This window comes from Artemia franciscana, chromosome 2 (genome assembly GCF_032884065.1).
Source record: "Artemia franciscana chromosome 2, ASM3288406v1, whole genome shotgun sequence".
In the NCBI taxonomy this organism is placed as follows: domain Eukaryota; kingdom Metazoa; phylum Arthropoda; class Branchiopoda; order Anostraca; family Artemiidae; genus Artemia; species Artemia franciscana.
Window position 1 is genome coordinate 38,185,841 of NC_088864.1, and position 27,056 is coordinate 38,212,896.

The window sequence follows — 27,056 nt, forward strand, 5'->3', positions numbered from 1 at the left end:
GTGGCTAAGTGGGAGCCAATTTTCCTGAATCAAAAGAAAACGACATTGAAATCAGAAAATTGAGCCATATATCAGTTAAAGATATTATAAAGAAAACTGACCTATTTCTGTGGATGCTTTAATTATGCACGTAGGTGTGTTCCATTTTTTTACGCGAATATTTTAGCTGAAGTAAAATACAACAGAAATAAACTTTTCGTTCTGTTGTTTTGTTCCACTGTATTTAAGACAATGAATGTAATTTGGGAGCAAAATTGTCCCAAAAATTTTTAGATTTTTTCATTTGACTGACAAATTCAAATTTTCTTCGATAAAGCTCATCTTGATGTAGATTCACTATTTATTTCCCTGTAAATGGCCTATAGTGTCACCTCCACCCGTCTTTAAAAGCTATAAACTCGATTATCTCGAAAACTTTTATCTCCCAGAGAGACAATTTTACTCTGAGGTGACGATTGACTAATAGTGGTTCGAGTAAAATATGGAACAAACATATTAGTGTGCAGTTGGGTGTTGGTTTTATGTCGGAAACGAATGAAGCAAAGGTTGAGGGGCATGGAATTCCATATATGTCACAAGGAGCTGGCAAAAACAAATTTACTAGATCTGTTCAAGCTGGTCAAAGTGGTGGGAGGGGCAGGGATTTGTTTCAGGATAGGTTGTTTGATAAATATGAGAACTGACGGGTTAATGCTTGAGGAAAGAAGGAAATACATGGCTCAGGTCAATCAAAAAATTGTCCTTCATGCGTCAAATGTGTGGAAATATTGAGGAAAACTCTTTACAATTTACTGGGAATTGCAAAGAATTTGTAGATTTAAGGAAAGAACTTTTTGGGAATGTTTTGTTGACAAATAAAATTTAATAAGAATAATTTGACAGAAATAACTTTGGAGAAATGTGAAAGCTGGAGATATTCCTTAGACTAGGGCTAAACAAAAGAGATCATTTATAATCTCATGTTGGATTACAATAATGTGCTTATGTTTTAAATATTAATTGATGTAGCTTGTTCCTTAGCGTCTTGTTCATTCTGCTACGGCCCTAGACGGCTTTCACACAAATAGACAATAGTTTTCTTATTAACGCTAGTAATTGCTTTGGGGGAAACCTATCTTTTTTAATGAATCTAGAACATTATTTTGGAGATCCTGGAACTCGAGACAATTTTTTGGGTGTTATAAACTTTTATTGCGTACTCACAAAATGAAATTGCTATGTTTGAAGAAATCGTACGGATCCTGACAGATAAGATGGTTTAATATATTAGACAAAATTTGCATGGTTTGTGAGAGTTTTTAGATAGACCTTAGCATAACTCCCTCTGTGTTTTCCTTACAGGCTAAGAAAATCATGCTGTAAATTTAATTGTAATGAAAAATGTCTCTGTGTGTAACGGTAAACTGAAATGAAGAAAATCAGCATTTTATGGGTTTAGTAAAGAAAAACAGGAAGTGCCACTGACAGTTGGCGCCCAGAAGAACTAAAAATATTGCGTATATTTTTAAATTAATTTGTGTCAAAATTCCTTTGGATTCAATATTAGTATTTTTGAAAATCAGCAGATTAATTCATCTAAACTTTTTTTCTGGATTACGAAATAGTAAGTGCTAGGGTTATTCGGGCTAGTTAAAACCAAACCTGGTCAAATCGCATCTTTTTTATCTTTTTGAAAAGTTATCCTTATCTTTGACTCAAAATGCAAAAGGAAAAATACTAAGCAAAATAAGTATAAATAAAAATTTAGTTTGACCTATTAGATTTTAAAAGGCTGGATACACCTCAATTTTTTCGGCACCGACTGGCCAAATCGGCACCGAATTGGAAAGGAAACGGCAGTGATCCCAGCTTGAAAAAACATTCTAGTTTCGGTGCCCATCACTTTAAAGACGGATTTTTTTTGGTGATTTTGGTGAAGAAAAAGAAGAAGTTATGTCAAATTCATTCAGGAAAAAAATTATGCTGTATAAAAATCTTTTAAGAGAAGCACACAAGTTTGACTCGTATAATTACAGGTGAATTTTGAAATTTCATAGTTTGAACAAGACTTTTACTTTCTTTTAGTAAAGTCTCCCTTTAGAGGGCCCTGAAATTTGTCCACATTACAGGTTTGTACCTATTGAAATTTTGACAAAACAACGTTTTACCTTAATTTTCAGTTAACAGTTGCTTTTTCTTTCTGAAAATACAATTCCTGTTATTTGAGCAGAATTCTGAGCCATATTGATGTTTTTTTCCTCAAAATTTAGGAAATATATTTGCATATCTTTAAAACCTTATAAGTTTGGATTAAGCAAAGTTGTGAAGTTGAAAACAATTTTGTTGTACTTCATTCAAGCAGAAGATCTATTTTGCAAGGTTTTACTGTTATAACATACATATTTCTAAAAGTTGTCAAAGGTCAGAACCCTCTAGAGAGAGAGGGAGTAGAGATGGGTACTTCAAAATACCTTCCTAGGACATACTTTAGCCTGTAGGCCTATCTCTGAAAGTTTCATTTTCCTGTCATAACCCCTTTCCGAGATAGCAAGAAGTCATTAAACTAGAATTTTACTGATATGGTAAAATTCATAAATGATTTTTCCTTCAAAGACCTTTCACTTTCTTAAAACATCATGTAGCCTAGGTATAGGAAAATTTGTAAATCTTTTGTTAAATGAGTATTAAGATAGCTAAGAAATAAACTCATCCCTAGAATCAGAATCTCATATTGAATGCAAATATAACATTTGCAAATTCAATTTTAAGCCATTTATGACCCTTAAAGATGATAGCCTATTAGATCTTTCTCTCTCTTTAATGTATGACCATTCCAATGCATAAAGAGACATGTTAAGAAAACATTTCTTGGTAAATTTATAGCAAACCATATAACTAGCTTTTGTATAAAGTGTATACACCACTCAATGCCTTTTTTATGCTCTTTACAAACATAATAATTGCTTCTACCCTAAATTCAGATTTAAGCCCTTTTTAACCTCACCTAACCAAACATTATAAATAGTTTTAGCACTGAAAAAATGTAGTATTATTTTGTCAAAAACAGTACAGAGAAAACATGGTATTATTTTGTCAGAAACAATGGATAACTTGTACTTTAATAAAAAATTTGTCATTTTTAAGAGCTTAAAAAGTGCTTAAATTTGAATTTGTTGTAAAAGTGATGAGAATATAAAAAAAGGCATTGAGTGGTATTGGATATACTATTTATCTTCACTTATTTTTCCAACTTTGTAAAAAAAAATTATAAAAAAAGCCATGCTTTTGATAAACCTTGTGCCTGTTGTCAAATTTGTGCTGAATGGTATGCCATTCTACAAATTTTTTATTGATAGTGTTTATCCTGGCTGTTCCTAGTTTTTGTAGTTTTGTATTTTTTTTATTAATGAAAATGCAGTGGCCAAAATACAAATTAAGCACCATCTACATATTTTCTAAAATCTTTTGTTTGTAGGATGATCTAGCTGTTTCATAATCAGAGAGAATTATACAAATAATTAATTTATAATAAATACAGATGATTAATTTTTGCTGAAATGTCATGGATGAATCTGATAATACATACAATAATAAATATGATTTAATTTGGTCATTGGCTGGTGCTTTGACTAGTGCTAGAGGAACTTTGATCTGGCTGATGAATATCAGTTTTGCAAAGCTCAGCCACCTGTAGTAACAAATGATGTATTCTGGTCCCTTTATTGGGAAAAAAAGTTTTCCATAAAGCTTGGCAAGATAACCAGTCATGTGGTTATCAGATCTCCCATTCTTGGGATTGCTTCATGCTTTGAATGCCATTAAAATTCAATATTTTGTGTGTGGACCCCAGTCATAGGGTCCAAAAAATTTAACAATTGGTTAAATGTCAGTTGCTGAAACCTTTTTGTGTTTAATCTACTTTAAACTCTTCAACACTCTGACATTATGGTTGTTTCTGGATGAATCCAATCACCTACAATGTCAAACAGTGTGTATAATGCATATTATGTCAAGCAGTATAATGTCAAGCAAATAAAAAAAAGTTTCTAGTTTTTTTTAAATGATTTGCCATCTATATTAAGTGTTGTATTGAAATTATATTAAGTTCTGAATTGTGCTTGAAAATTTCTGGATTGTTGAAAATGTTCTGAATTGTGCAAGAAAAATTTTGAATCATGCCAATAATGAAAAATGTATGTCCCTTGTGTGAAATTAAAATAATGGCTTTAGAGTATTCCATCAAACTGGAGATGACTTACAACAATTTTTGATTGTTCATGATATTCTCCCATATACAATGTTCTGTGCTGAATGTCAACAAGAATGTTATTTTGATCAAAGAAAATGTGCATTTTGCTCTGTGAAAACAAGAATGGAACAATGTGGTTGTAAAAGTCATATAAAAAATGGAATCTTCTACAAAGACATCATACAGGGACTTGGTGCAAAATTTCAAAGCAATCTTATTGACAAATAGCTGAAATGATGCTGGTTTTTGCAAACAGGAGCTGAGGATTTCACATCCAGCAATTCATGGTTGATGAGATGGGCATTTCAACACATGCTCCTGTGGATTGGCAAAATTTTGTTGTGAAGTATGTCTAGACTTTGTAGATGAGCATAGTGTTAAAGTGGGTGGCCCAGGGAAAGTAATTGAAATTGATGAAGCAAAGATAGGAAAAAGAAAGCACAGCAGATGATATTTCTTTCAAGGGCATTGGGTGTTTGAGGGAATTGAAAGGGACTCTGGAAATTTGTTTATTGCCCCTGTTCCCAACTGGACAGCAAACACACTGGTTAGCTTTTTATGCAATTGCATTCAGTGAGGAACAACCATAATGTCAGATTGTTGGATAGCTTAAAGTAGATTAAACACAAACAGTTTTCACCACCTAACAGTTGTTGTTTAGTTGACCCTTGAGCAAATCAACTGCTCGTATATGTGTGATCCTCTTTTGAAATTTGTGCTTATGAAGCCACGTCACTTTGAAAACACACAAATAAAATTTTGGCACAGGCCATGTCAACACTTAAGATATCTTGGGAGAAAACTAGGACGTTGTACAGAGTGTTCTTGCTTAAATCACTGGCACTATTATGAATATCACACCTCTATTCTGCTAATATTGCTTAAAATATCTGTGAAAAGAAACATATTCAGATTTAAATAAAGCTAAAATACAAGAATAAATAGATAGATGTCCTGTGGTGGTGCAGTGGATTTGACCTCAGCTTGGTAATACGGGACCCAGAGATCAAATCACGCTGCAGGAATGCACTGCAGGGCCAACGCAGGGACCATAGTAGTCAAGATGCATTGTTAATTCTTAAATAATAAATAGATAGATAAAAAGGTCAATACAATAAAAATATAAGTTAATGCAGTTATTACAATTAAAACATTTATAAATTGAAACATTAATACGAAAAAGAAAGGTCAATACAATGACTATATAAGTCAATACATTATATATAAAAAAAAAAAAAAAAAAAAAAAAAAAAAAAAAAAAAAAAAAAAAAAAAAAAAAAAAAAATTATTGGTCTCTCTGTCACACAACACCTTATAAATACATGTAAAATATTCATTTTGAGTAGCTTTTATACTTATACTCTGACCATTTAAAATACCCCACTTTGCCATTATATCAGTAGATTCATTTCCTGCAATTCCCACATCACCTAACAGTTACACTTTTGTGAAATTTTGTGGACCCTGTGATTGGGGCCCACACACAAAATATTGATGATGTTTAATCTGTGAAGCAATCCCTAAGAATGGGAGATCTGATGACCACATGGCTGGTTATCTTGCCAAGTTTTGTTGGAAAACCTTTTTTTTATCAAATAAAGGGGCCAGATTACATCATTTGTTACTACAGACAACTCATCTCTACAAAGCCAATATTTGCCAGCCAGTAAAAAGTTCACCTGGCACCTGTCAAGGCACTAGCCAATGACCAAATTAAATCATATTTATTATTATCTTGATTGATGAGATTTCAGCAAAAATTTATCATCTGTATTTACCATAAATTAATCATCTGTATAATTCTTTCTGATTGTGAAGCTGCTAGATCATCTTAGAATCAAAAAAGGTCATTTTTATATCCGTTTTCTTAGCATTTATTCTCAATTCTGTTTTTAGCAACTATCTAGATGGTGCTTAATTTTGTATTTTGGGCACTGTATTTTCAATCATCATTTTAATAAACTACAAAACTGAATGGCCATTATGAACACCATCTATAAAAAAAAAATGTAGGATGGCATATCATTCAGCACAAATTTGAAAGCAGACAAAAGATTTATCAAAAGCAACTGACAAATCAATGTTTAGCATGTTAAAATCTCCAACTACAGCTAAATCACATCTAGATCCTGAAAGCTCCAACAAGTGCTCCAGCAACAAAGAATCAAATTCTTTGTAATTCAGATCCTCAAGGTGGACTGCAGTATATTGCAACAATTTACAAAGGAATGCTAGATTTTAGTATTTGAATATCCAATATTAGGCTTTTGGCAAACAACTGTATTGTAGCCTAATAGGAGATATATCTAGCTAATATAATGACATATATCTTGTTGACTCTCAGCTGATAAGTTGTTAAAAGTTTAACTAATTTATGTAAGAAAATGATAAATCAAAATAATTATAGTCAAGTAAATAAAAGCAATTTTTGAAGATCCAATGTTAGGTAGTAGGTAGTAGAAAAAAGCATGTATATTTTGGAAAAACAAATTCTGCAAAAACTTTTTTGAAGATGAGGTCACTTTGAATGGAAAAATATGCCTTAATGTAGATTGAGTTTTAAATCTTTTTTTAAATTATTAGATTTTGCACTTATTCCAATGTATAAGTAAATTCTAATAAAGGCTTAGCAGCTAGTAGTCTTTGTCCTCTTATTCTTGGTGGATGCATATATGTTAAAGTGTTATGGTCATCACAAGGAAATGTTAGTGGAAAGCCATTTTGATGGCAGCTATACCTTGGTGATTACCTTCACATGTGCAGGAGCATTTATAGCCTAAAGAAGTTTGCTCATGTGGTGCATTTACTGTGTTTAGTGAGTACAGCTTTTGCTATGCAGAGAATCTTGATTCCCACTTCCCTCTTTTTAAAATTTTCCCAATCTCCTACCATTGTGTAGCCTGAAAATAAGGTCAGCAAATATTTTCCCAACATTGTTCAATAAAAATAAATCTTTCTGGTTGAAAAAATGTTAAACCCAGCTTAAGCACCTGAAAGAGATTTAGAGTTTTTATGCAAGGAAATACATAATTCTGAAATCATGTCCACCATCATCACTTGTTTTGTTTTCTACATCATGAACAAGCTCAAAGTAAAAAGAAAAAGGAAATGGAGAATCCCAGGGTATTAGGGCAGAGTAACATACTTTAGTCATCATACCAAGTGGGTAAGAATCTGAAGTAACAAGAAGCCATTGTTAATTTTGAAGAAAGAAAAAGGGGTAAACTGAGAGTAGGGGCTTAATATAAAGTCAGAAATGTTGATGCATGAACTTTGCCAATTAATTCATTGTAAAAAATTCCTTCTGTTGCAGTTTATAGGGGCTTTGACTCTTTTTAGTATTTTAATGCACTGGGTCATACAAAGGAGTTTTGATATGTATGACTAGAGGACCTAAAAGTGTATTTTTCCTTTGTCCCCTCGAATGCTCCCCTATTGTTGCACATGCAGACAAGTCCTCTTTTGATTCATTGATTGTTCAGGGAATGACTCAATAAGTACATGTTTCACAAAACGTGTTCAATTTCCTTCAAATTGGTAGCAAAGCTTTATAAGCCTTTGATTACAAATCTGAACCTACTATTACAATAAAGCAGCCCAAAATCAAAGTACATCCAGTAAATATTTCATAGAATGTGTTTTATTTTCACCAAAGCTGATCTTTAAGAATTTCTGAGACTGTTGATTACACACCTGAGCCTAATTTTTCAACTGATACATTCAAAATAAAATAAACATGAAGTACAATTTAATAAGTAATGGTTACATTGCAACCTCTTGAAATGTGTGAAATAGAAAAAATCCAATTTGTGTGATTGGAGCATCCAAAATTGGGCCCTCCAACAGCGCAGACTGTTAATCATAGATTATCAAAACATTATACATTATAAATCATGCAGATTTTACTTATGACCATCCCGAATCTATACAAAATCATATAAGAACCTCAAATTATGAAAATAGTCTCTTTGAAAACAAAGACTTTAGATATTATTTTGGTGTAAGACTTGTATTATGTCGAATGACTTTGATATAGACCTAGATGTGATTGTTATCAGTTAAACCACAATAGACAGATATTTCACAAGCAATGTTTGATTTCCATCAAAATTTATACTTGATAGTTTTTTAATTCAGTAATAACAAATATGGGACTAAAATAACAATTTTTGGTACATATATGCCTGCAGCCCCTGTACAATTGACCCAAATCATGCAGATGTAGGGTTTAAGAAAAAGACTCCAGACATAAATTTTTGTAAAATGGCAAGTATTTTATGCGTTTTTGAAATCATGATTGTGCAAAGGTGTTGTTCCACCTAATTGCTGACCCCTGGGTCCCTTAGACCTACTCCTCTCTGAGATCTTAGATCCACTCGTCAGTTCTGATAATTTGACAGTTTTTGTAAAAAAAACAAACATTTTTTCTACTTCAGAAGATTTAATTTAATGACTTATGGTTTGAAAAGGGTAAATGTATAACATGTTATTCAGACAATAGAAGCAAAAAACTGAAAAAAAATGCCTCAAGTATAGCAACAACAAATACAAAGTAGAGACAATAGGGAAAATCTTTTCAAGACAGTGGATATTATTTCTGTTGATATTTTGGCCCTATGTCCAAGGGCCGTCTTCAGCATAATACAAGAATAAGAGAGAAACTATATATATATATATATATATATATATATATATATATATATATATATATATATATATATATATATATATATATATATATATATATATATATATATAAATGAACTTACATCAAATTGTGAGAATTAAAACTAAATAATTAAAAAAAACTTTTAAAACTTTTTTTAAAAATAGCCCTAGCATCCTTACTTCAACGAAGTTCAACCAGGACTGGCGAAAAGAATGAAATGAGAATATAAGCTCATTCAAACTAAAGAGAACAAAATGATTAGATGCAATTTCTTAAAGCTAATCTTGCTTGTTTAGCAGCCTGTCTCAAAGGCCTTTTCGTAGTTGGTTCAGTACTATTATAAATCGGTTTAGTAAAATATTTTGTTAGATCATTTTTAATTAAATTTGAGTATAAAGAATTTAGTGAGTATTCCCCTAAGTCCCTGTTCAAAGAAATATTATTATTTATTTTGAGATTAATTTCGATTGATTCTCGAACCATCTGTTTTATTCCCAAATCATTACTGATGAGTGAAGAGTTTTCAAAAAGTATCATATGGGACGGATTATTAAATATATGCCAACCTAAAGCAGAATCAAAGGAGTTGTTGGAACTATTTAAAATTAAGGCCTTGTCTATGTCATTTTTATGCTGTTGTAACCGTTTGTCTAGATTCTGATGGGTCCTGCCGACATAGTAATTTCCACAATCACCTTTGGTGAGTAACTGGGGTCTTATCTTTACCCGAATTTAAGAAATGGATGATTTTAAAATTATTAGTAAAAACTACATAGGCCTACAGATTATTTTTTGTGCAAATATTTTTTAATCTAAAAAAAAAATTTTTTGTGCAAATTTTAAAAAACATTTGCACAAAAAATAATCTGTACGTAGTTTTTACTAATAATTTTATAATCATCAATTTCTTAAATTCGGGTAAAGATAAGACCCCAGTTACTCACCAAAGAGGGGTCTATCAAATACCTTGTGATTGTGGAAATTACTATGTCGGCAGGACCCATCAGAATCTAGACAAACGGTTACAACAGGATAAAAATGACATAGACAAGGCCTTAATTTCAAATAGTTCCAACAACTCCTTTGATTCTGCTTTAGGTTGGCATATATTTAATAATCTGTCCCAGATGATACTTTCATGTAAAACGCTCAAAGAACATTTTAGCATTTAATATTGTAATTTTGGCTTGTCTAATTTTTATGGCACTTGGTATTAACCAAGTGACATATAGCAATCGCAAATTCTGTCGTTCTTTCGGTCTGTCTGTCGGTCCTGGTTTTGCTACTTTAGGCACTTCCAGGTAAGCTAGGACGATGAAATTTGGCAAGCGTATCAGGGACCGGACCAGATTAAATTAGAAATAGTCGTTTCTCCGATTTGACCATCTGGGGGGGGGGGGGAGTGGGGGCCGGTTAATTCGGAAAAACAGAAAAAATGAAGTATTTTTAACTTATGAGCGGGTGACGGGATCTTAATGAAATTTGATGTTTGGAATGATATTGTGTCTCAGAGCTCTTATTTTAAATCCCTACCAGATCTGATGACATTGGGGGGAGTTGGATGGGGGAAACCTAAAATCTTGGAAAACACTTATAGTGGAGGGATCGATATGAAACTTGATGGGAAAAATAAACACAAGTCCCAGATATATGATTGACATAATTGGAACAGATCCGCTCTCTTTGGGGTAGTTGGGGGGGGGGAGGTAATTCTGAAAAATTAGAAAAAATGAGGTATTTTTAACTTACGAACGGGTAATCGAATCTCAATTAAATTTGATGTTTAGAAGAATATCGTGTCTTAGAGCTCTTATTTTAAATTCCGACCGGATCTGGTGACATTGGGGGGATTTGGGAGGGGGAACCTAAAACTTGGAAAACACTTAGAGTCAAGGGATTGGGATGAAACTTGGTGGGAAAAATAAGCACAAGTCCTAGATACATGATTGACATAAGCGGAACGGATCCGCTCTCTTTTGGGTAGTTGGGGGGGGGGGTTATTTCTGAAAAATTAGAAAAAATGAGGTATTTTTAACTTACGAACGGGTGATTGGATCTCAATGAAATTTGATATTTAGAAGGATATCGTGTCTCAGAGCTCTTATTTTAAATCCCGACTGGATCCGGTGACATTGGGGGGAGTTTGGGGTGGGGGAACCTAAAATCATGGAAAACGCTTAGATTGGAGGGATCGGGATGAAACTTGGTGGAAAAAATAAGCAGAAGTCTTACATACGTGATTTACATAATTGGAATGGATCCGCTCTATTGGGGGGGGGGGGATTAATTCTGGTAAATAAGAAAAAAATACGTATTTTTAACTTACGAAGGAGTGATCGGATCTTCATGAAACTTCATATTTAGAAGGACCTCGTAAGTCAGATCTCTTATTTTAAATCTCAACCGGATCAAGCGTAATTGGGGGGGGGGGGGACCGGAAATCTTAGAAAATACTTGAAGCGGTGAGATCAGGATGAAACTGGATGGAAAGAATAGAAACCTGTCTAAGATACGTGACTGACATAACCGGAACGGATCCGCTCTCTTTGGAATTGGGGGGGGGTAATTTTGAAAATTGAGGTATTTGTAACTTATGAAAGGATGACCAGATCTTAATGAAATTTGATGTTTAGAAGGATCTTGTGCTTTAAAGTTCTAATTTTAAATTGCGACCAGATCCTGTGACATTGGGGGAGTTGGAGGGGGAAACCGGAATTCTTGGAAAACGTGAAAATTGGGGTATTTTTATCTTACGATGATCGGATCTTAATGAAATTTGATTTTTAGAAGGAATTCATGTCTCAGAGCTCTTATTTCAAATCCCGACCAGATCTTTTGACATTGCGGGGAGTTGGAGGAGGAAATCTAGGGAAAACACTTGGAGTGGAGGAATCGGGATGAAGCTTGGTGGATAGAATAAACAAATGTCCTTGATACGTGATTGACAGAATCGTACTGGATTCGCTCTCTTTGGAGGAGTTTGGGGAGGGGTTAAGTGATTTGGCGAGTTTGGTGCTTCTGACGTGCTAGGACGATGAAAATTGGTAGGCGTGTCAGGGAGCTGCACAATTTGACTTGATAAAGTCGTTTTCCCAGATTCGACCATCTGGGGGGCTAAAGGGAGAGGAAAAATTAGAAAAAATTAGGTATTTATAACTTACGAGTGGGTGATCGGATCTTAATGAATTTTGATATTTAGAAGGACATCGTGACTCAAAGCTCTTATTTTAAATCCTGACCGGCATTAAGTCTCTTATTTTCCTTTTTAAATCAATCTATTGATTCATAGAATTTTGTTAGAGCTCATACCATATGGTCTCTTGGCTCTTAGCTCTTCTCGCCTCATCACAAGTGCCATATGAGCTCTTAGTTCTTGTTAGCTACTATCAAAAGAGCAAAAGAAAAGGAACTTAAACATAAAACAAACATTATGATTTTACTTCATTTAACGTATATATTTTAGGGAATATTTCCAGAGAAAAATAAGAGACTCATTTAGGGAGAGTAAGAGTTTACAAGACGAAGCTGAAATCAGGAAGAGGTATCAGTACGGGATAGAAATGTTGACAGTACTTAGGAGACAGGTAAGATTATTTAACTCTTCTGTTGTGGTTAATCATTTGAGTGGTTTGGCATATTGAAAGAAAAAGAACCTTACAGTTGCTAACTTTTGTACTTTCATAAATATCATATTAGACTTGTGCACAAGACGTGTTATTAGAAGGGTCGCCAAAGGGAGACTAAGTTTTTTTTTAACATCTTTTCTCCTTAAAGCCCAAAAAGGTCGCTTTTTGAAAAAAGAGGGCCTTTTGCATATTTGTTTCAAATCAAACCCTTGTTAATTCTGATTTTGCTCTTTTATTACGAAAAACTGGGCTTGGAATTTTCTGATTGGTTATTTCTTTTACTAATTAGAGATTTTTTCTGTTTCATTGTTATGATCGTTTTCATTACGTTTTGTAAATTTTAACTTGAAGGAATACACCGCTAATTTTCAGAAGATACAAATAAAAAATCAAATTGTTTACGATGCATCCTGCTTTTATTACCTTGTATATTTTATTTATCATGAGGTTGACTCACTTAGTGCATAGCATTAGGAGAACTTGCAGAAAAAGCACCAGTTGTAGCAAAAACCAGAATAGTCTATAAAAACAGCAATATACAAAAAACAAATTGTTTGGTCCTCGTATGCACAGTATCTGTCCCTTATTTAAACTGTGATTTTCATTCCTTTTTGATGAAAGTAATTTAGCCATGTGAAGGAAACTTTCTGGAATTAGCTCAAATATCAATTCCTTAAAAAGTTTTACACAATGCATTTAAAATATTTGCTTTTTTAATTTGAATAAATCCAAAATTATTAAGACTAAAGGAATAAATATCAGCATATTTATAGTAAATTGTCAATCCACATTCATTCCTTGTTTTTTTCAAAAGTCTTAGTTATCACCTCTTTTTTTTATATTATTAGAAATAGGAACATACAGCTCGAACAGCTCTGTTTGTTACTCTCTCAAACTCCTTTTAAATTAGAAAAAAATATTCTTCTTTAAACAGGAAATGTGGTTTTTATGAAGAAAAAGGTTCCAAATTCCCAATTCCTTGTGTTTGGATTACCTCTCCCAGAAAGTTAAAATTATATATTCTTCCTTTTCCTTTAAGGTACTTTGAGACTGGAAACTAAATTTCATTAAGTTTTCTAGTATTCACCAATCTAATATACACCTAGTTATCAGAACGCAAAAATTTGGAAAAGAATATGTCTCGGAAATTTAAACCGAAATCCAACAAGTGATAGGCACCTTCAGCTTTGGTGTAGTATGGTTTTGCCCTATATCTCCCAGTTGAAAAAATTATAGTTTTCACTTTCTATTTTGTTGTAGGCGTCCCGTGATAAAAGTTAATTTTGTAAAAAAAACTCTTGCTGAATCAGAGAATAAGTTCCTCTCTAGAGAGGGCAACAGTAATACAGTTCGTCCCTTTAAAGGTACTATGTTGAATTTGTGACGGCAATATTAGGAAAGAACTTTGACTGTAAAGTCAAATGGTATATTTTCGCGTAGGTCAACTTCATGCAATGGGGATCTCTCTGAATCTGGAGAACAAAAGAGATGGTGACATGGGTGGGCTTGAATGGCCTTAGGGCGAATATATCGATACGATGTTGCTTGTAATCTACAGATACCTAGAAATAAAATTTGAGCGGGAGATATTGCGTAGAGGCTATAGTTCACACAGCCAGAAGTTACTGACTCCTTGCTGGTTTTGCCTTATAATATCATGGGCAGCGCTATAGCGCTGTCTAAATAAAGAGTGATATGGGCACAATGTATTGTTTTTTTTTCTTTGGGTCAGGGCACTTTGTATTAAAGGAGATGTCGTAGAAACTTTGCAAAGGGCTCATTCGATTGGAAATTAAAACGACTAGTGCCCTTTTTAATAGTCAAAGATGACTAGAGGGTAACTACCCCCCCCTCTCCACGCCCACAATTTTCCTAGACACATTCAGTCAGAATTTTAAGGTAGCCATTTTCTCCAACTTAGTTGAAACGTCCGGAAATTGTGTCTTTGAGGATGACAACCCCCTATACAGCCCTCAGGGCAAGGGTTGTAATTTATGCCCTGCGGGAATTTAGGGTTTATATAGAAAGCGTGAGCGTATAAACTTTTGAAGGGGCTTACTAGACAGCTAATCAGAAGTTTTAGTGCCCTTTTTAAGATTCAGAGTGATCGGTAGAAATTTTGAGATGGTCATTTGTTGTCGTAGAAACTTCAAAAAAGGCTCATTCGATTGGAAATTGAAAGGGCTAGTGCCCTACTTAATAGTCAAAAGTGATTCGCGGGCAACTAACCCCCCTCCTATGCCTGCCCTTTCCTCAAACACATCCATTCAAAAATTTTAACCTAGCCATTTTCTTCAACGTAGTCCAAAGGTCTGGAAATTATGTATTTGAGGATGACAACCCCCGCTACAGCCCTCAGGGCAAGGGTTGTAATTTATGCCCTGGCAGCATATAATGTACATACAGAAAGGGTGATCGTATAAACTTCGGAGGGGGTTCATTGGACTGGTAATTAGAAGTTCTAGTCCTGTTTTTAAGATTCAAAGTGATCGGAGGGTGGATACCCCCCCCCCCCTCACACCTCATTTTCCCGAAATGTATCTGACTGGAATTTTTAGATGGTCATTTGGTGTCTTAGAAACTCCGAAAAGAGCTCATTCGATTGTAAATTGGAAGGGCTAGTACCCTTTTTAATAGTCGAAAGTGATTGGCGGACCACTAACCCTCCTCCCACGTCCACCATTCTCCCAAACCCATCCAATCCAAGTTTTTAGATTGTCATTTTGTTCGACGTAATTGAAAGGTCTGAAAATTATGTCTTTGAGGATGACAACCTCTCCAGAGCACTCAGGGCAAGGGTTGTAAGTTATGCCCTAGGAGAATATAAGGTATATATATATAAAAGATGTTCATATAAACTTCGGAGGGGGCTCATTGGATTGGTAATCAGAATTTATAATGCCCTATTTAAGATTCAAAGTGATCAGGAGGCGGATACTCCCCCCCCACACCACGTATTTTCCCGAAATGCGTTCTTTGAGATGGTCATTTGTTGTTGAAGAAACTTCGAAAGCTGCTCATTCGATTACAAATTGAAAGAGACAGTGTCCATTTTAATATTCAAAAGTGATTGGAGGGCAACTAACCCCCATCCCACGCCCACCATTTCCCCAAACACTTCCAATGAAAATTTTGAGATTGCCATTTTGTTCAACAGAGTTGAAAGGTCCGGAAATTATGTCCTTGAGGATGAAAACCCCCATACAGCCTTCGGGGCAAGGGTTTTAAGTTATGCACTGGCAGCATATAAGGTTATATGTAGAATGGGTGATAGTATAATCTCTCAGGGGCTCTTTGGATAGGTAATCAAAAGTTCTAGTGTTCTTATTAAGATTCAGAGTGATCAGAGGGTTGATACTCTCCCCCCTAAACCTCGTATTTTCTCGAAATGCATCTGATTTTAATTTTGAGGTGGTCATTTGTTGTCTTAGAAACTTCGAAAACAGCTCATTCTATTGGAAATTGAAAGGGCATGTGCCGGTTTTAGTAGTCGAAAGAGGTTGGAGGGCAACTAATCCCCCTCTCACACCCATCTTTTCCCCAAATACATCTAATAAAAATTTTGAGATAGCCATTTTGTTCAACGTAATTCAATGGTCCGGAAATTATGTTTCTGAGGATGGCACCCCCCCCCCACAGCCCTCAGGACAGAATTGTAAGTTTTGCCCTGAGGGGATATAAGCTATATATATATAGAAAGAGTGACCGTATAAACTTCGGAGGGCGCTTGTTGAATTGGTAATCAGAAGTTCTAGTGCCCTTTTTAAGATTCAGAGTCATCGGAGGGTGGCTAGTGCCCTTTTTATTAGTCAAAAGTGATTGGAGGGCAACCCCCCCCCTACTTCCACCAAGTCCCAAAACACATCTAATCACAATCTTGAGATATTTATTTTGTTCAGTGTAGTTTAAAGATCTGGAAATTATGTCTGATGACCCTCATACCTTCTCAAGACCAGAACATAATTTGCGCTTTATTGAATAAAAAATGGCTGTGGATTGCCAGTTTAATATACATATAGTGATATATATTCCTCAAGGTTTCGATAATTTTTAATCTATTGTAGTTTAAAAAGTTAAAACATTTTAAATATATTTTGTACATTTAAATCATACAATAAATAACCGAGTCAAACTCAAAACGAGCAAAAATGTTTAGGGCTGACACCGCCCATGCCTTCTCAAGGCTATTTATTGTAATTTCTGTTCGTTTTGAGTTTCATTTATTTACTGATAGTGATTTGTGTTAGTTTTACAATTGGAAGATTATTTGACTTTATTTTTGCTCATTCTTGGCTTAAGGGAGCTCTTTACTTTTCTTTGAGAAACTTGTCTTGTGGAAAAAGTTTTTTTAAATTAATTTCTAAGTAAATATGATGTATTTAATACCTTTTGCATATAAACTATTTTTTCTTGGGGGAGGGGGATATTCCCTTTCTAGGGGGCTATATTCCATCAAAGTTGTAATCTGATTGGAGGAAATAATTTTTTGGGGATTTATTACAAATTTCAAGGTCTCATAAGTGGAGAAGGAATTGGATCTTCTCTAATCGAGCTGAAATTTTAATGCAATATAGACTCTATTCGACAAATATTCAATAGTGAAAAAAAAAAATCAATGGTTCTGTAAGAAATTTTTTTGAGTCTAAAGAATGAATTCAAAGTTATATGCGCTCGAAAACATTTCTGCAGCAAAAATGGTTCTAAAAGAATTTGTGACATTTTTCTCATAAGACAGTCTTGCTGAACATCTTTTTTTTAAAATTCTGGTTACAAAAAGCTCAGGTTTGCTCTTTACTAGGTGGCAGCTACTGCTGCAACGAGAGACTAAGTCCTTAAACAGCTCTCTATGATGTTCCAGTGCCCTGCTAGAGCTGAAAAAAAGAAGACATGTCACTCGTGCACAGGCTTAAATATAAATTTCTCGAGTTTTCAAAATTGTGCACTGAAAAATTCTAGACGAGAATATTCAACGATGGTGGTTCTAAGAATTCAATATTTTTTCCTATTCGCCACTATTTTCGAGGGGTTTTAAGTATTTGTTTTGCACTATAATTTTACTAAAAAGATAACCTTAAACATTAGTTATCATTCCTCAATCATTTTTGAATGAATAATTTTTACACTAGACATCTTTCTTTTCAAGTGCGTTTTATAAATTTTGGGATGCTATGGACAGTAGCTTTACTAAATAGTGATCGTGCAACTGGCTTTAATTATGATCAACTCAGGTTTGAAGGTAGTTAGTTAACTGGTAGGCCTATGAACATTGCTTAGAGAAAAGAGTGCAAACCACGTAATAAAGTGTTTTGAAATAAAACTATCTATAGTCCTTCTATCAAAACCAAAAGACTCATTGTGATATTGTAAAATATGACGCATAAATAGCCTACTTGATGTTGGCCTTTAATTGAAAGGCGAATGTATTTTATACTCTGAGGTTTACAAAATAGGATTTCAAAATAAAAGCTCGAGTTGAGTCTACCCAAATATTTCCAAACTGTTACTGCTATCAAGGTATATGAGCCTTTGGACTCTTCAACGGGTGTCCTTGCCATTGGGTTAGCCCAAAACTACAATTTACTTAACAACTCTGTTAAAAAATAATTTTGTTATATTGGAATCATAGAATGTCACCAGAATGTTAAATATAACTAACAAAAAATATACTCTAAGTTTCCACTCATTTAAAAAGTTCTTCCAGCCCAATTAAAGTCCATTGGGATTTTATTTGTAGTAAAAATTAACGGATCGAATCTACCACATATTCAGAGACAAGAAGGATTCTGTTCTATCAAAAAGTTATGAAAGTTTTACCACCAAAAATAAGTAATTTCTTCTTTGTTTGGGACGTTTTTAGTCACAATCATCTTAAGCAAAACACATATTCCAATACTCTATGAGATTTCTCCCCCAGAGGAAAAAGCAAATTGAATGACATGCGGGAGTAATTTAGGCCAGTTGAAATTTAAAATTATCTATATTAACTGTGAAGTAAATACACAAAGCGAAGCAATTAACTACAAAACGTTGCTACAAATTACATGCTTGCTTTTAAAAGCTTAAATGATGATGCAGCTGAATAATATACAGCAGAAAATTGTGGTAAGTAGATTGATACAAACAAACGCTTTCTTGATTTAGTTTCTAACATAACCGAGGAAAAAATTTCAGACCTTTCCAAGTACCGTAGAATTTAATAAGTAAAACACAATATTAAACTTAAAAACAGATGCAATGGCTCTTAAAATTGAGCAATAAGAACTCTGTGTCTAAGACAGTTAGGGTGCAGTGTTACATTACTATAAATGTTATCAAAGCATGCCAGAGGCTTCAAGGTTAAGAGATGAACTAATGAATATATCTTGCAGTTCCTAAAAAATCAAATTACACTATAACAATCAACGTAACACCATATTTTTGGTTGCACTTATGACAATTTTTATAAGAGTTCTTTGGGGAATGAGGGGGCTTCAAATAATCTGCCCCCCTCTTCTGGATAGACTACTGCTTTTAAAGACAGAACCGCAGCTATGTTTAAAAGAGAAAAACAAACCAACAGAACAATAAATTACCTTAGCGTTTACATGCTGAATTTACACTCAAAGCTAAAGAAAGAAATAAATGTAGTTTTTTTTTCCTTTTCAGGTTTTAGTTGGAAATTTGTATGGCTCTCCCAAAATCGTTGTTGAAAAGTAAGGAGGACTGCCGCTAGTGATAATGTAGTATAAAACTATTTTGTACTGTATATAGTTTGTATAAAATCGACAATTTTCGAACTTAAGGCTATTGCATTATTTGGGGTCTCCGTACAGTGCTTCCACTCTAAACTGAGAGGTTTCCAGTGTAGCTCAAATATAGGAAACGTATGTAGCTATTCCTGAACTAAATTAAAACTATTTCTTTGTCGATTGACGAGGTTCCACCGTAGTAAAGTTTATGTTGTTGGGCAAGCTATTAAGTTTGTTTGGAAATTTTACAATAATGATAGCCAAGCACAGTGATAACCCCTTTGCTTCCCCCCTTTGCTGCTTCAAATTTTTCAGTGTTTGACTGACCTCATGCAAAACGGCCTCAGGCCATATTTTTTTTTAAATTATCTAAGATTCTATGCCTTACTATTCATAATAAAAGAAAGACATGTCGTTTCAACTGTAAGTAAGGAACAATTTTAAAACGTAAAATGAAAGGAAGTTGTTCTCTGTATGGGGGGGGGGGCTGTCCCCTCCTCAATCCCCAGTTACTCACGCTAAAGTTTTTAGTACTTTAAAAGATCTTCTTATTCTAATTAAACAGCTCTTGTGTTTCAAAAGTCGTCCTTAAAAAATTGGGACAAGAAGTCAAATCTTAGCGTAAAGAGCAAGGTATTAAGGAGGGGGCATCCCCCGTCATATACGGAATGAGTTCTGTTCGTGTCAAGTTTTAATGTTGCTCGTTGCTTTCAGTTCAAAAAGACTTTTTCTTATTTAATTTCTACTCATTTTTTCAAATAATGCTGGGAATCTGCCTCCCCCTTCATGGAAAATCCTCCCCACAAAAACTTCCATTGAAAGTTCCTTCTGGGTAAATGCGGAAAATTCCTCCGTGGAGAGTTTCTGTCGTGGAAAATTTAACCATAAAGGATTTCTCTCGCGGAAAATCCCCCCTCCCACGGAAAAATCAAATTCTTTGGAAATTTCCCTGGAACATCTGCATGTATAAAATTGATCTATCGAAGAAAAAGTAAGACAAATAAAAAGAGTTTCGTGTAGGAATTCTGGAAAATTCCCCCATCGTACAGTTTCCCCTTGACCATTCCTCTTCGGCATCTTTCCTACCCATAGAAAATTCTCTCTGAAGAAGATCTCCGCCATCCCTGCAGAAAATTCCCCTCCCCGAAAAATGTCTGTATATTTTCCAGTAACAATACTGTGTGTAAACAAGGGGTAAATTTCATAACTTACAGCCCTCTCCCCAGGGGCTGTGGGGGGTCTAGTTATCCCCAGAGGCATGGTTACTTGACCTTTCATCTATGCTGAACGAAATGTCTGTCTTAAATTCTGATTAGATAACTTTGGGGGTAGCGGCATGGCAGGAGGGCTAGTTGCCCTCCTCCCGAATCAGGGGTGATTCGATACGATCACCCCTGGGGGATTGGGAACAACAGCATAAAAATAAATATACACTTATCTTTTATATTTCTTCGGATAAAAAATAGAAAATGTCACATTTTTGTAGATGGGAGCTTGAAACCTCTACAGTAGGATTCTCTGATATGGAGGTGCGAATTTCATTAAGATAAATTGACTTTTTTTTTTAGCTATTCCCCCCTTTTTCGAAAATCAAGTCAATTTTCTCAGGCTCTTAGCTTTTGATTGGTAACATTGAGCTTAATAACTTTTATATACCTTGAATAAGCATAAAAAGGCAATTCTTTTGATGTCAAAATCCGCTTTTTAGAGTGTCGGTTTAATGTTTTTCCAAACCGCTACTTATTTATAGTTCGTTACTACGAACTGTTTGATTATAATTGTATTGTTAAACAAAGAATTTGTTTTTTGTTTTGTGCAAGATGTAAAAAAGCTTACTAAAGCGAGATTTTAGGGGACACAATCTGGATAGGTCAATTTCATTGAGAGATTTTACTAATAAAAATCTGATTGTCTTGTACCTCCTATAAGTATCTAAAAATGCTTTAAGTCGAATACTAAAGATAAGTCGGTTTTCACAGGAATCTATATTTTACCCAACCAAGCATTTCACCATCACTTCCTTTTATTTGTAATTAGTAACTGTAAAACTGTACAACAATTTTGGTGGAAATCAAGCAAGGCTTATGAAAAACGAACTTGGTGTGTTTTTATTTTGGACGTCTGTTTTACGATATTCGCATAATAATTAACAAACTCAGAAGGCGTTCAACAAAAACGGGTTCAAAATTAGAAGCTATTTGTGAATAATTTGGGCTACTTGCTGTGTTTTGTTTTAGGATACCAATATTCTAAATTTAGCCTCAAACAAAGAAACCGAAAATGTGAACTTTGACACTAATTCAGAATCGTTCATAATTTCGTAAAATGATATGTTGCGTGCTGGGGAGTCATGTAATGGGGATTTGTTTGGTTAAGGATTTAAATAGAGAGTTGGGTGAGGAGTTGTGTAGCCACTGAGTTATGGTACATTGAATTTTACACTGAAATCATTCCGTTGTTTCTCCTTAACCCTCAAAATGTTAAACCTCTTTAGCGGGCTATTGTTGTTTTTCGTTATAACGGTTTCCCAAAAATCGTTTAACAATCAGTTTAACTTTTTTAGATTTGTCCATTTAGTTGTTGTTGTAACACTAACTTCTATGCTCCAAGTTTATTTTTTAAAATAAAGTGGATCCAGTTAAAGACACAGATATAATTATAAGCTTTTGTTCACTCACTAGATATCAACTGTATTATAATTCAAAATCAAATTTGGTAAAAACATATTTGATAGGTATTGTTTGATTTTTACCAAGTTTGGTATTTGAAATCGTCAGTCACCAAAGAATATTATTCACTGTTGACCTTCTAAGCTTTTTTATTCACTTACTTTACATTTTATTAATACTTTTCAATTCGTACAAATTCTCATAATGTTTAGGAAACTAAGACCAGCAAGTTTCTACACTATGGCTAAGAAAAACACAACAAATCTAAATGAATTTTGTAAATAATGCAAAAAGTTGATGAGTGTTTATGACACCACTTGAGGATAAAAATGGTTATTGATATGTTTAATAGACAATGTCCATCCAGCCTATTAAAAGGGTGTATCAGTAATATCGTAGGAACAGCTAAGGGTATTAACTTGAAACTTTCATGGCTGCTAATGCTGCTGCGACTTTGACTGTAATTAAATAAAAAAAAACTAATTTTTTTGGCTGAAAGTAAGGAGCGACATTAAAACTTAAAATGAACAGAAATTACTCCGTATATGAAATGGGTTGTCCCCTCCGCAATCCCTCGCTCTTTACGCTAAAGCTTTTAATTGTTTTAAAAAGTAGAATTGTGGCAAAGAGTCAAACTTTAGCGTAAATAGCGAGGGATTGCGGAGGGGACAACCCATTTCATATACGGAGTAATTTCTGTTCGTTTTGTTTTAATGTCGCTCCTTACTTTCAGCTAAAAAGATTAGTTTTTTTTTATTTAATTTCTGAACGTTTTTGAATTAATGCATGTTTGGTTTTGGCTCTCCGCACATAAATTATTAAAATGAAATTTGTATATTAATTCTTTTTTTTGGCTAAATGACTTTCTCTTAGTTTTGATCAGACGATTTTGAGAAATAAGGGGTGGAGAAGGAGGCCTAGTTGCCCTCCAATTTTTCGGTTACTTAAAAAGGCAACTAGAACTTTCAATTTTTAACGAACGTTTTTATTAGTAAAAAATATACGTAACTTAAGAATTAACTTGCGTAACAAACTTTCATAACCTTATATTTTTATTATGTATACGAGGGGGTTTGTACCCTCGTTAATACCTCGCTCTTTACACTAAATCCTAAGTTTTGTCCCAATTCTTTAAGAATGACCCCTGAATCAGAAAGGCCGTAGAATAAATAGTTGAAATTACTAAAAATACTTTAGCATAAAGAGCAAGGTATTTATCTCCTCCTAAATACCTCGCTCTTTATGCTAAAGTATTTTTAGAACCCCTCATATGCGTAATAATCTCTGTTCGTTTTAAGTTTCAATGCTACTTCTTCCTTTCATTTGAAAAAACGTTTTCGTGTTTATTTTTCATTGTTTTCTTATAGTAATGCTAGAGAATCCTGCGCCCTTTTCATTGAATTTTTCTTCCCCCATGACAGATTCCTCCAAGGAAAGATCCTCCAACATAGCCCCCTCTCCTCAGTCCCACCCCCAAATAAAATAAAATCCCCCTGAAAACGTCTGTACACTTCCCAATAACCATTACTATATGTAAACACTGGTCAAAGTTTGTAACTTGCAGCCCCTCCCCCAGGGATTGTGGAGGAGTAGGTCATCCCCAAAGGCATAGTTATTATGGTTTTCGACTATGCTGAACAAAATGGCTATCTCAAAATTTTGATCCGTTGACTTTGGGAAAAAATGAGCGTGGGAGGGGGCCTAGATGCCCTCCAATTTTTCTGGTCACTTAAAAAGGGCACTAGAACTTTTCATTTCCGTTAGAATGAGCCCTCTTGCGACATTCTAGGACCACTTGGTCGATACGATGACCCCTGGAAAAAAAAAATAAAAATAAACACGCACCCGTGATTTGTCTTCTGGCAAAAAATACAAAATTCCACATTTTTGTAGATAGGAGCTTGAAACTTCTACAGTAGGATTTTCTGATACGCTGAATCTGATGGTGTCATTTTCGTTAAGATCCTACGACTTTTAGGGGGTGTTTCCCCCTATTTTCCTAAATAAGGCAAATTTTCTCAGGCTCTCAACTTTTGATGGGTAAGACTAAACTTTATGAAACTTATATATTTAAAATCAACATTAAAATGCGATTCTTTTGATGTAGCTATTGATATCAAAATTCAATTTTTTAGAGTTTTGGTTACTATTGAGCCGGGTCGCTCCTTACTGCAGTTCGTTACCACGAACTGTTTGACTATGACTACTTGTGATGGTGACTGCGGCAACTTGCGACTGTGACCATTATTCTTATCATGCGCGATTGGTACTACTTGGAACAACAACAACTTGTGACTTTGACTACTTGCAACTGCATCTACTTGTAACTGCGACTTTGACTACTTGCAACTGCATCTACTTGTAACTGCGACTATAACTACTTACAACTGTGACTACGACTACTTATGATTGGGACTGTGACTACTTGCGACTCTGACTGATTGTATCTATGACTACTAAAACTGTGCCTTCTTGCAACAACAACTTACTTGCGACTGTGATGGGAACCACTTGCTGCTGCGACTATTAATAACTCACCGCAGCACCAGGCTACATGAGGCCAACACAATTACGCACGCTCCTCCATCCCAACCTATTCAAAGCCTCCCTCTTTACATCCTCTCAGGAAGTTCACATTTCCTCTAAATCTTTCCTTGCGACGTTCTCCCACCCCAATCGAGGACGACCTGCTTTCTGTTTAGCCCTATATGGTTGGTCGAAAAGGGCAATCTTCGGTAATCTGTCATCCTTCATCCTCAGAACGGGGCTTAGCCATCTCAGCCTTTCTCTCACTATAGCCCGAGAAAGCGGGATTGAACCACACTTGTCGTACAGGCTACTGTTTGGGCCTTGGCTATTCTACTTTTAACATCTTCACTGCACACGCCGTCTTTAGTAATAATACTACCAAGGTAAGTGAAGCTTTCCACTTGATCAATCTTTTCTTTACCCAACGTCACCTTTTAATCTTCACTTATTCCTAGAATTAACGGCTTAATCTTCTTCACATTAATTTCTAAACCTGCTCTAGGACCCTGAACTGGCAAAATATTTTGAAGCTCATTCATTTTACTTACACTTATATCTAGGATGCTTAAATTAGTAGCATAATCTAAGTTTTAAAAGTTGTACTTCCCTATTTATTCCATTTTCTCTCATTTCCTATGCTCCTTAAGACAAAATCCATCAAAATCATCCATATAAATGGGGATAGAACACAGCCCTGTTTAAATCCTGATTTAATACGAAAACAGCTACTTATGTCATTTCCTACCACAACCGCATCAATGTTATACTCGTATATAGCACTATTCACTTGAATGTATTTGTCTGGTATACCATACAAGAATAAAAACTTCGCTAAAGTTCTTTTATCTGCTGAATCAAACGCTTGCTCACAAACTATCAAACCGAGGACTAAAAGTCTTTAATGACTCAGGTACTTCTTAGTTATTAACCTAAGAGTAAAAATTTGGTCGACCTCTACCTTTCTTCAAACCGCGCTGTTCTTCTTTTAAAACTCTGTCTACAGTATCTCCAAGTCTAAAAAGTATCATCATACTAATTGATTTGCTACCTGTAGAGACCAGGCTAATGCCTTTATAATTACCACACTCACTCTTATCACCTTTCTTATACAGAGGCTTAATTAGGGTTTTCGCTAAAATCGCTAGGTAATTCCCCTTTTTCAAACAGTTCGTGGTAACGAACTGTAGTAAGGAGCGACCCGGCTCACTAGTAACCAAAACCCTAAAAAATGGAATTTGATACCAATAGTTACATCAAAAGAATCGCATTTTAATGTTGATTTTAAATATATAAATTTCATCAAGTTTAGTTTTACCCATTAAAAGTTACGAGTCTGAGAAAATTTACCCTATTTTGAAAATAGGGGGAAACACCCCCTAAAAGTCGTAGAATCTTAACGAAAATCACACCATCAGATTGAGCGTATCAGAGAACCCTACTGTAGAAGTTTCAAGCTCTTATCTACAAAAATGTGGAATTTTGTATTTTTTGCCAGAAGATAAATCACGGATGCGTGTTTATTTGTTTGTTTGTTTTTATTTTTTTTTCTTTTTCCCAGAGGTGATCATATCGACCCAGTGGTCCTAGAATTTTGCGAGAGGGCTCATTCGAACGGAAATGAAAATTTCTAGTGCTCTTTTTAAGTGACCAAAAAATTGGAGGGCACCTAGGCCCCCTCCCATGCTCATTTTTTCCAAAGTCATCGGATCAAAATTCTGAGATAGCCTTTTTATTCAGCATAGTCGAAAAACCACATAACTATCTCTTTGGGGACGACTTACTCCCCCACAGTCCCCGTGGGAGGGGCAGCAAGTTCCAAATTTTGACCAGTGTTTGCATATAGTAATTGGGATGTGTACGTGGTTATTGGGATGTGTACAGACGTTTTCAGGGGGATTTTTTGGTTGGAAGGGGGGGGTTATGTGGGGGAGTCTTTCCGTGGAGAAATTTGTCATGGGGGAAATACTGCGCCCCATAAAGGGGCGCAGCATTTTCTAGCATTATTTAAAAAAACAATGAAAAATAAATATGCAATTTTTTTTCAACTGGAAGTAAGGAGTAGCATTAAAACTTAAAACGAACAGAAAATATTACGCATATAAGGGGTTCACCTCCTCCTAATATCTCACTCTTTACGCTACAGTATTTTTAGTAATTTCAACTTTTTATTCTACGGTCTTTGTGATTCAGGGGACAAAATTTAAGCTTTAGTGTAAAGAGCGAGGTATTGATGAGTGGGCGAACCCTCTCATATACGTAATAAAAACATACGAATATAGAAGTTTGTTACGTAAGCCAATTCATAAGTTACGTATATCTTTTACTAATGAAAACGTTCGAAAAAAACTAAAAGTTCTAGTTGCCTTTTTAAGTACCCAAAAATTGGAGGGCAACTGGGCCTCCTCCCCCTCCTTTTTTCTCAAAATTATAGGAAAGCCAAATAAACAAATATGCAAATTTCGCTTTAATTATTCATCTGCGGATAGCCGAAATCAGAACATGGATTAACTAAAAAACGTTCAGAAATTAAATAAAAAAGTTTTTTTTACTGAAAGTAAGGAGTGACATTAAAACTTAAAGCGAACAGAAATTACCCCGTATATGAAA

At 34.6% G+C, this 27,056-nt stretch overlaps 2 protein-coding genes across 3 annotated transcripts in view; one reads left to right on the forward strand and one right to left on the reverse strand.

Moving 5' to 3' along the window:
- Positions 1-3,396, reverse strand: part of LOC136041272 (heterogeneous nuclear ribonucleoprotein R-like) — a 62,179-nt gene extending 58,783 nt beyond the window's left edge. Inside the window, exon 1 of one of the 2 annotated variants that reach the window (XM_065725905.1) lies at positions 3,274-3,396. The gene's annotated coding sequence lies outside the window, so the exon portion shown is untranslated. The remainder of the gene's footprint in view (positions 1-3,273) is intronic. The other variant, XM_065725887.1, reaches the window with a different exon arrangement.
- Positions 1,853-19,304, forward strand: LOC136041304 (protein bcn92-like). The gene is made up of 3 exons (XM_065725932.1): positions 1,853-2,015; positions 12,361-12,481; positions 19,169-19,304. The coding sequence occupies exons 1-3, from the start codon at positions 1,933-1,935 to the stop codon at positions 19,217-19,219; spliced, it is 255 nt and encodes an 84-aa protein (XP_065582004.1). The 5' UTR covers positions 1,853-1,932; the 3' UTR covers positions 19,220-19,304.
- The last annotated feature ends 7,752 nt before the right edge of the window (positions 19,305-27,056 follow it).